At 40.2% G+C, this 9,778-nt stretch overlaps 1 protein-coding gene across 6 annotated transcripts in view; it reads right to left on the bottom strand.

Annotated features, from left to right (window-relative positions):
* Positions 1–309: 309 nt before the first annotated feature.
* Positions 310–9,778, bottom strand: part of MTA1 (metastasis associated 1) — a 111,171-nt gene continuing 101,702 nt past the window's right edge. For 5 of the 6 annotated variants that reach the window (XM_067536342.1, XM_067536343.1, XM_067536344.1 and 2 more), the window contains 3 exons: positions 6,986–7,017; positions 3,841–3,992; positions 310–1,581 (listed from right to left, as the gene is read on the bottom strand). In XM_067536342.1, coding sequence (XP_067392443.1) covers positions 1,443–1,581; positions 3,841–3,992; positions 6,986–7,017 — 323 coding nt within the window. In that variant the 3' untranslated portion in view covers positions 310–1,442. The remainder of the gene's footprint in view (positions 1,582–3,840; positions 3,993–6,985; positions 7,018–9,778) is intronic. The other variant, XM_067536347.1, reaches the window with a different exon arrangement.

Genomic DNA, 9,778 nt, shown 5'->3' with positions numbered 1-9,778 from the left:
AAAGGGGTGCAGTGCTGCACTGAATCACGGCTGGACTGTGATAATCCAAATACAACTTTGGCTCATCTCACTGCTGACACATCTGGAATGACTTGGGAATTATTACATGCTGTGTCATCTGCTTGAGGCAGGTACATGGACAGATCGGCACAAGTTGCAAACAACAGTTTACAACCTTTCGAAACAAAGCAGGGCATTTTGCAAATGCACCGCCATGAGAAGACAAATGAAAAAGAAATCACACAGACTTGCTAATACATAATAAGTTCAGGCGATGAAAAACAAAAAACAAACCTCAAATACTAAATGCCAAGGGGAAAACAGTTTCAGACACAGTCTGTTCTAATTAAAACCCAATTGTAATTTAACTTTAAATTCCTTCCAAACGGGAAATGTACAGTAATGCAATTTAACAAAAACCAAGCTCACCGTGGAGAGGTGTGTCCAAAAACACTGATGCACAAACAGGTTCAGAATTCAAAGCAAAATGTCCCTGGGCATTGGTGGATTTGACTCTTGGAGCCAGAGCAAAGCAATTCATTACACTAGTTGCACTGGAGGGCCTACTGCTGGTCCACGTTGTTACAACAGCACGTAGGATTCCAGATGCAGGCAGACAGCAGCACACAAAATTCTGGTTACTGTGAAAAATGCCACAAGCCAGATCTCCCTGGGATTGACTGGAATAAAACAGCCAGTAACCTGTCCTCAGTTGCTCAGTGTTAGTGTAATATTCTGCAAGATTCTTCAGTTCTTAGCTCGCTCCTTTCTGAGCCTGAATTGTTTCTGTCTTGTGCCTGAGCACAAGCAAAATCGGCCATGCAAAATTATCCAAAAAACACAAGGGACAGGACCAAGAGAGCTAGCTAAAGCTGTAGCTGGCTTTCAAATCCTGTATTTCCAAATATCTGAGTTACAGATCAGAGCTTTATCTACAAAAGAAATAAAAAAATGAAATAAAAATGGCACCGTCCACAAAATTAAAAAAAAAAAAATTCTTACAACACAGCCTTGTAAAAATGGTTAGCAACAAGAGCTCAGTCACAAAACGAAGGATTCTAGTTTTTCGAAGGGCAGAGGAAACAGAAAGCTAAAAATTACTATTCCACATTCTCTTAATAAGTTAAACTTACCTTCCCTCCCACATGTCTACAAAAAGGCTGAGTAATCTACAAGCAAGAGGGGGAAAAGAGGCTACCAAAAAAAGGAAGAGGAGAGGAGGAGAGAAAGCACGCGCAAGAGAGAGAGCGCAGTCTGTAGTCATCTGGGCTCAGATGGGGCTGAGTTCCTTTTAGGGGTTTAAAAGATGCAAAACAGTTCCTTAAAGGTTTCCAATCTTCAGCAGTTAGTTCAACACCATAGCCATAAAAACTCAAGTATGTATAGGAGGGAAGATTCTTTCAGGCAGATCCACTGTCACTAAGAGAGCTAATCAATTTGTTTTAATCCTCAATGATTATCGGTTCATCATTCATGGGCTGTCGTAACTGCACTGCCTGGACTGGCCGGAGGATAATGGGCTTGTAAGGGCGTCTGGCGGCTCGTTTGGCTTCAGATGATGAAAGCAGCTTGCGAATTTTCCTATAAACAGTGAAAAGAAAAAGGAGATGGTCACGAAGGCAGAAAATCCTGGCATTTATGACTATTTCCTATTTCGCAGAGTGCTTAACGGGATGGGTTGAAGATGCCTATTCCAGCCAAGTCTTCTCAGCTTTTTTTTTTTTTTTTTTTAAAATAAACCCAACAAAAAAGAGGATTGCCATTTCTCTAACTTTTCTCCTCTGACTTTAGTGGCCTATTCACATATGGGATTGTTTGCAGGATCAGAGCCTATACTGGAGCAGATGTAGGTAATGTCTGAAATAGTTACCGCAACCAAACAGTTTTCATTAATAACCTGGGTATTTTAAAATATTCCTACACAAACACTCATGGCAATAATATCCATGTGATACATTTCAGAGCCATCATACAACTTTGGCTACCTTACCTGCCTACAAAGCCACCTCTTTTAGACATATTACATTCCAAACTTCTGAGCAGGTTCAAACAGCTGTCAGTTAAAATAATTTTAAAAAAGCCAAAAATTTTCTCTTTTCCCCTCAAATGTGGAATTTCTCATTTCATCAAAATGACACAGGCCCAGGCCCAAGCCCAAGAATGGGTAATGTTCAGTCCCGTTATCTGTAACAGCTTTCCTATGTGTCAAAATGTAATTACCTGGAAGTTTGGTATCTTGTACTCTGCTAGGGCTAGAAACAAGAGGTGAAAACCTGATCAATTCCAACAGAAGTTTTGCCATTGATGTCAATGGAGCCAGGATTTCATCCAAGGGTTTTATCCCATTGGTAAAGGGAGATTCCCATATTTTTAAGTACAGAAAATTCATTATAAATTTGGTCACAAAAACATTTTCTTCCTACAATACATTTTAAATTCAAAATTTTTCATGGGAAAATGACTCAAATTGAAGTTTTCATTCCAAACCAACTCATTTTGATTTGGTATCCAAAACCTGGTATTTCTGAAATATCACTTGTTTTTCTACACGTTCTCCCCTTCTGGCCATTGAATACAACATGAATTGTACAGAAAAGATTCCACTGAAGGTGACCTCCCGCCAGTCTGGTGCTTCCCTGAGGCCACAGATTTGACGCCAAGGTGAAGAGCCTGACAGAAGTGCCAGAGGATATTTTCCTTTCCACCTCTGCTCCTTTGGCAATCCCCTCATATTTTCAGGAAGCCTGGACTGTAATCACCTGGGACACTGGGTCCTGGTGCTTGTGAAGAAGCAGTATTCTAATTCAGTCCCAGTCTCTTCAGACCCTTTCTCCCCCTACTTCCCCTGTTCCTTTTCACGGACCCTTCTCACAAGATACTGTTAACACAAGAAATGGACTCCCTTCAACACCTGAGAGCAGTGGAGAAGGTGCCCAGAGAGTTCAGTGTCAGGGAATTTTATTCACGATATTTTCTCATTCCAATGAAGAAAGAAGGCTGTATCCCATTCTGGTTCTTTGACATCTCCAATTCATCCATTGTTTCAAACTCAGGACTCCACTAGTGTCAATGACTCTAGCCTCCACGATTCCCTCCTTAGATCCTCACGACTGATTTGTGGCTTTCTACCTGCAAAATGCTTATTTACAAGCATCCATTTAGTCAGCCAACAGGGAACACCTCAGATTCCTGGTAAGAACATGTTATTTCCAGTACAGGCTCCTACCCTTTGCTCTTTCTGCAACACCAACGGTATTCACCAAAAGTTTGGCAATCATGGCAGTTCCCCTAAAGAGGCAGAGAAACCCTTGCCTCAACTACTAGCTGATTCAGTGAAGATCAGTCCAGCAGGTGACCAACTCAATCCAAGAAATCCTAAAGCTCTTCACCTCATTGGGCCACAAAATCAGAGAGAAATCCACACTTGCTCCAGTTCAAATCAAGAGCTCATAGGTGCAATTTTCGATTCCAGAGAGAAGAAGGTTTAGAGTAGGAGGAGTAAAGGCAAACTGCCCAAGCAGTTTTAAGATGGAGCTTGATAAATTTATGAATGGGATTATATAATGAGTTGCCTGCTAAGCAAAGGACTGGATTTGATGACCCAGGAGATCTCTTCAAGTCTTATGTCCCTACGAATCCACTTTACGTGGTGTACTGCAGTGGCATACAGTTGGCCAGGGGCCCATTCCTTTTAAACACCAGGCCTGGTGAAGAGAATTTCTGAGCAATCATACAAATGTCATCAGTGTGCATAAATAGTGCTGCGGGTGACACATGAGAAGTAGAAACCAAAAGGAGTCACACACAGTAAGAATCCCTGGATTGACATATATTCCCTACCTGGTTTCCTCAGTGGCCAGATAAAACACATCATCTGGCGCATCAATCCAGTTCATCCTCCTCCTTTTCACCGGAGGCATGGATCCACCACGAATTAATCGGACTTTTGTTGGGTATGATTTCCCATTGAGCAGCAAGTTTCGGCTTGGTCCCTAACAATATATAAAGAAGTAAAATTATGGACTGCAGCTAATCCATGGTGGCATGAGACAAACAATTAAACAAGAGGAGAGAAGGATTTAAAGCTGCCAAATCAGATTTTAAAAGTTCACTGCAAGTTCTCCCCCGCCTGCCTAGGAGTAAATGTAAATTTCATGAAAAAGCAACTGGCCACTAGTACTAGAGGTTTAGGACAGGATAGTACTCTAACAAACAATACAAAGCAAGGCCAGTAAACCAACATTTGTACACAGAAGGATCCTGTCAAGTTTGGAAGACTGAGTGCAGGATGAAGCTCTCAGTCACACTGCTGTAAATCTGGAGTAATTCCATTAAATTCCAGGAGAATGAAATCTAGATTTACAACCAGTAAAACATAAAAATCTGGTTCCAAGGTTATACTGAGCTCTCACACTCACCCACATCCCTTTTGCCTTGAGGTTAATTTTTAAGAAGGGCAATATATAGTTAAAGATGCTTTTGAAAAAGCTAAAATAGCAAACTTTAAAGGTGGTCATCAGAAGGTCTCACTGACATTTGTCTTATTTTGATGCCCCCACTGATACTGAACTTGCTTTATGAAGTTAGCCACTGCCACTCCATTGAAAGTTGTAAGTCTACCTTTATAAAGATGCAGGTGAGGGCATGCAAGGAATTAAAACTACTGAAGTATGGTTGTCCTCCATCACTTGGGGCCCAGTTCTGCCACCTGTACTCAAACTAAGTACTATTTAGAGTAATCCCACTGAAATTAACAGAGCTCATCAGCAGAATCAGGCTCTGAAATATGCAAATTAGAACTGTTCAGAAAATTTTCTAGAGATGTAAAGAAAATGTTGATGAAAACAAAAATAAGTTTGTGAAAACTAAGTTTTCCATGGAAAATTTTGATTTTGGGGGGAAAATTGGAATCCTGAAAAATTCTGACCAAAATACAAAAAGTCTGATTAGGAAATTCGGCCCCAGCACCTCATGGAGGACTACAACTGCCACAATGCACCATGGTCACCCCTCTTGAAGAGGGGAAGTAGTGTACCATGAGAGTCTCTGGCCATGGTGCATCATGGGAGATGTAGTCTGGCTGGGAAGCCCTACAGGAGAATGCAAACATAAAGCACCCAAACGTCAATTCCCAAGAGGCAGTGTGGCAACATAGCCAAACTGAAATATTTTTAGGGGTGGGGGACGGAGGGGATGTGAGGGGTTTGGGTTTTTTGGGGCAAATCATTTAAATTTTCTGCAGAAAGCAGATACTTTGTGAGAATTTCATTTAGTCAAAAAATCTAATTTTCTCTCAAAAAAAGATGTGACAAAATTTTCAGCCTGCTCTAATGTAAATGCCATTGGCTGCTTTAGGTTGGATATATTTTCCTACTCTTCTCTCTCAGCAAATACAACTCTGCAAAAGAGCTAAATCCTTTCCCTTCTTAACTCCTTGAAAACAGGGAGCAGCTCCCTCAGTTATATTCTATAAATGGCATAGACTACTTTCTCTCAGTTTTTCTGCCTCCTTTGTATTTTAGACAATACTGGCATCAAAGCAAGCCACCAAGATACTTTCACAAATTCAGCATTTACTTTTGTGGTTTGGGGAACAATGATTGAAATATGGTGTTGCCAGATTTCTGAAGAATTGTCCTTCTCGTTGTGGTGGGAAGAATATTTTCTGCAGTGTGTTAAGAGTCTGAACGACTCAGTGAAAGTTCTCAGAAACGTTTGGAAGAGAGGAGGAACTATGCTTGGAGTCTGCCTTTTCTCTCCCCAAACAGGGTAATCAGTTCAACTGGTACATCCTGAAACGTGGACCTTTCCTTTTCAGTAGAACATTTTATCAAATAGGCAGAGAAGCAAGATAATTCAACATTCTTATCCCTACAGGTGATGGAGGTATGGCCATTTCTTAGATTTCTCCCACTAGATTGTGAGTTGGTTTACACAGTAGACACAAACAAGTAGCCAGTCTCCTCTGCAGTAAGAGGTGAAACTGAATTCAATTAAAAATTCACCAGTTCTTATCAAATGCTAATGTGACAAACAACATGATCTTACAACTAGAATAGCATGACAATGTTACATCCTGGCCATAAGATATTATACTCTACCCAAGACAGAAGCATTAGATTTGATAATACTCAGTCATTATTCAATAGCTGTCATTCAGACCTGCTGCAGATTTACTAATTTCTGAGTGCCTCCATTCACACTAGTACATTGTGGCAATTTACCAAACAGGGCAAATTCTATGATGGCAACACTATGAGGGTGTTTTGCAGCAAAAATTCCAGGGTGAAAAATTCTTCCCTATGAAGAGACCCAGAACAAGGGCCATTAAATCCCATTTTCATGGCTTAAAGTGGCGCCGCCTCTTTGTGTTTGCCCTCTGCAAAGGGGTGAAGTGCACCCCAGGAGCAGTCCATGAAAATCACTTTGCCAGAGACCCATCGTTCAGACTGGCTATTTGCTTCTGTCCCCTGATAAAGCTCTCAGCATAACGGATGAAAGGCAAAGATGATTTTTTTACTTTTAAAAACACACACATTCTCGGCAGACAACTTGCACACCAACTTTCCAAAAAAAAAAAAAAAAAAAAAAAAATAAACCATTTTCCAAACAAAATGCCTTCCTTCCTGCTTCAATGAAACACATTCCATCTAAAATGCTTGTCGAGGCTTTGCTGTAAACAGCCACTCTCTTGATTTCCATCTGAGTGGACACCCAAAATGTTCCATTCAAAACAGAATTTCATTGATACAGACTGCATTGTGTCTTTTTCATTTAAACGCCTAGATCTGTTTTCCATACATAGAACCATCCTGGATAATTGAAAAAAAAAAATTGATAAAGTCTGAATAGCTGTGAACAGCAAAGGCAGAAGTGAAATAACTAAGCTTTAAAGGGGTAATCTATCTAGAGAGAGTTACAGTTTGGGTGTTTTGTTTTGTTGTTTTCTTTTTCCCGTTTTTGGTTTAAATGAACATTCTCTTACCATTTGTCTGGTTTGTCCGTGGTTAGGCAGACCTAACAAACAGGAAAGAGAATAGAGCTCGTAAGACAGCAGTGATTTTCCAAGACAGAAAAAAATACCAAAAAAAAAAAAAAAAAATCAAACAAACACAGCTATGTTTGCATTTGGGTTGGTTTTCTGATGTAGCAGTTTTCTACCACCCTAATATCTCCCCCTCCTAGAGGGATAACTGAGAAGATAGCCTCCCTAACAACACAATCTAAAAAACAAGGCCAAAAAGTTAAAATATGCTACTCATTTTATTCTCCATTCACTCCTACCTTACTAGACAATACATAGGAAACCACCATCACAATCAAAATCAAATCCCCACTTTCAGATATAGAAACTACTTCTCAATTACTTGGAAAAATCCCCAGTTTTCAAATTTTATGATGGACTTAAAGGGAAAGAGGGTTTTGCACATCAAGGGAGCAAAGAGTAAAAACTGTCAACATCCAGGAAAATCCAGGGAACTACTCCTTTTGGATTTTATCTTCTGGATGTACAATCAGATCATATCTATTGAACTGTTCAGTCCATAAAAATCTGCCACAAGTAAAGGCTTCCAGTATCTTAGCTCTGACAGTCATAGAGCTCAGCAAACCTCTCCATCACACACAAGGTGGTACTCCAGTAACAGTACTGGAAAGCATCAGGCACAGTGATCTGATATAGTAAGTGGTAGTCTAGTAACATTATTAGATATTCCATCACATTGCAAAAGGCCCATGTTTTAGGTGCAGAGCAAGTGTGTAAACTGAACCACAGTTCTAAAGAAAGAGGAATATTACTGGACATGTACAAGTTTTTTCAGTATGTAAGAGAATGAAGTGCTGGTATAAAGCTGCAGCAAAAGTCTGGCAGGGAATGGCTTAGGTAACTTAATAAGTCTTTTCCATTGCCACCTTTTTACTATTTTATGCTCAGCTAGGTAACATTAAAAATCGTCCTACGTCAGTTAATTTGTACTGGCGTGCACATTCCCAAAACAATCAATCACATTTCATCAATTGCAGTGCACGAGTGTCTCTGGGCCCCTTTTATAGCCCAGAAAGGAATTGCTCCAGACATAAAGAGAATATGTATTGTAAGAAGCAACTACCAGTGTGCCTTCATTGGCTACAAAATGGGTTTGCATCATCACCCTGCTTTCACACTCACAACTTTCCTAAACATTATCCTCTTAGCCTGAGCTTTTCCTCATTTGGTCTTTGACTTTTATTTTAAAAAAATGTTTGAGCAAAGTCCCTGCTGCTATTTGAGAATTCAGCAACAATTCATGCACACGCACAGCTCCTGCTTTAAAAGATTCTGACCATAATCGTCAGACAGATGGCCTACATCAAAACTGGCTATGTCTGAAGATTCCTTTGTATAACAAACGCTAAAATACTCAGCAAGTACACCAGTAAAACATATCGGCTATACAACAAGGCCAAGTTAATGTTTCAGGGGGAAAAATACAACTGTTGGACTTTCCTATTTTTGAGTGCTTCAGTGGTTTCAACTGTAATATTGTATTAAAATCAGTAGTTTGCATTACATACGGTAACAGTGCACCTGTCTGCAAAAGGGCAGATATAAGTAGCTACCAGCATATGAAAACAAACACACACATTCACACATGGCTTCATTTTCTAGTACTTCGGTGCTCAAACATCCACACAGAGCTGAAGATCATCTAATGAAGATTATTTGCAGTATTGCTGTAGCTGTGTTGGGGTCCCATGATATTAAAGAGACAAGGTAGGTGACCCTGGACCCAAGGAAGAGCTCTGTGTAGCTCAAAAGCTTGTACCTTCAACCAACAGAAGTTGGTCTAATATAATATATTGCCTCATCCACCTTGTCTCCCTGATGACGGAGAGGTCAGTCAATGATACATCCAGTATCAGGAAGTAGCTCAGTTGGTGAAGGGAATGTAAAAGTCTCCAGAAAATAGATTCACACCTTTAAGGGAAGAGCAGCAGCCACATTCAAAAGGCAGTAGTAGCAGGAATAGCCATTTGAGATAGACAAGGAGCTCAACACAGCTATCGGATGGAACATGGACATTAGGTTGCAACATGAGACGAAGTCAGGAGAGCTGAGTTCTAGTCACTGCTTGGCAATTTTATCCGTCGTGTAACTGTGGGCATGTGTCAGTTCCCCTTTCTATAAAACGAGGATAATACCGTCCTTGCTCACAGGGTATTGAGAGCTTTAACTAACCGATGTTTGTGAAAAAATTTGAGCTCTGTGGATGGAAGGCACAAGGCTCAATATGCTTGATGCCAAGGAAAACAAAGGCCACAGGAGCAACTTGTGTCAAAGGATTTCCATTCAGAGAAGAGAGATCGCTACTGGGGCCAAGGTAGTAGTCAGTAGCAAGGCTACTCCCAGTTCCAAAATCATGATTAATACCGATCCTCCATGGTGAGGAGACAATTGTCACATGTTGAGTGTGACAAAAGCAAGACTCAGAGGTGAAAGCAGGGCAGAAATTACTACTGGTTCCAAGAGCTTGTGCCTCAAGTCCATAGACAATAGTAGCAAAAACACAAAATTCTGTTAAACATCTGGACCCAACCTCAATAGTAAACTGCTCCTTCCGGGCAAAAGGAACCCACAGTTGTAGTTGATTATTTTTCTGATCCACAACTCAGCAATATAAAATAGATAAATTTTTCAAAGCAATTTTTATAGTCTTACTATTACATTATGTTTGATGTTAAGATGCATGTAGGTAATATACTAATCTTTCACTATTTGAGATTGTTCCCTTTCAACAAA

The sequence above is a fragment of the Emydura macquarii genome, unplaced genomic scaffold (assembly GCF_026122565.2).
Source record: "Emydura macquarii macquarii isolate MOO-44397 ecotype Brisbane River unplaced genomic scaffold, CSIRO-AGI_Emac_v2 contig_3534, whole genome shotgun sequence".
NCBI lineage: Eukaryota > Metazoa > Chordata > Testudines > Chelidae > Emydura > Emydura macquarii.
Note: the sequence above shows the minus strand (reverse complement) of the source record. Positions and strands in the feature narration are given on the sequence as shown.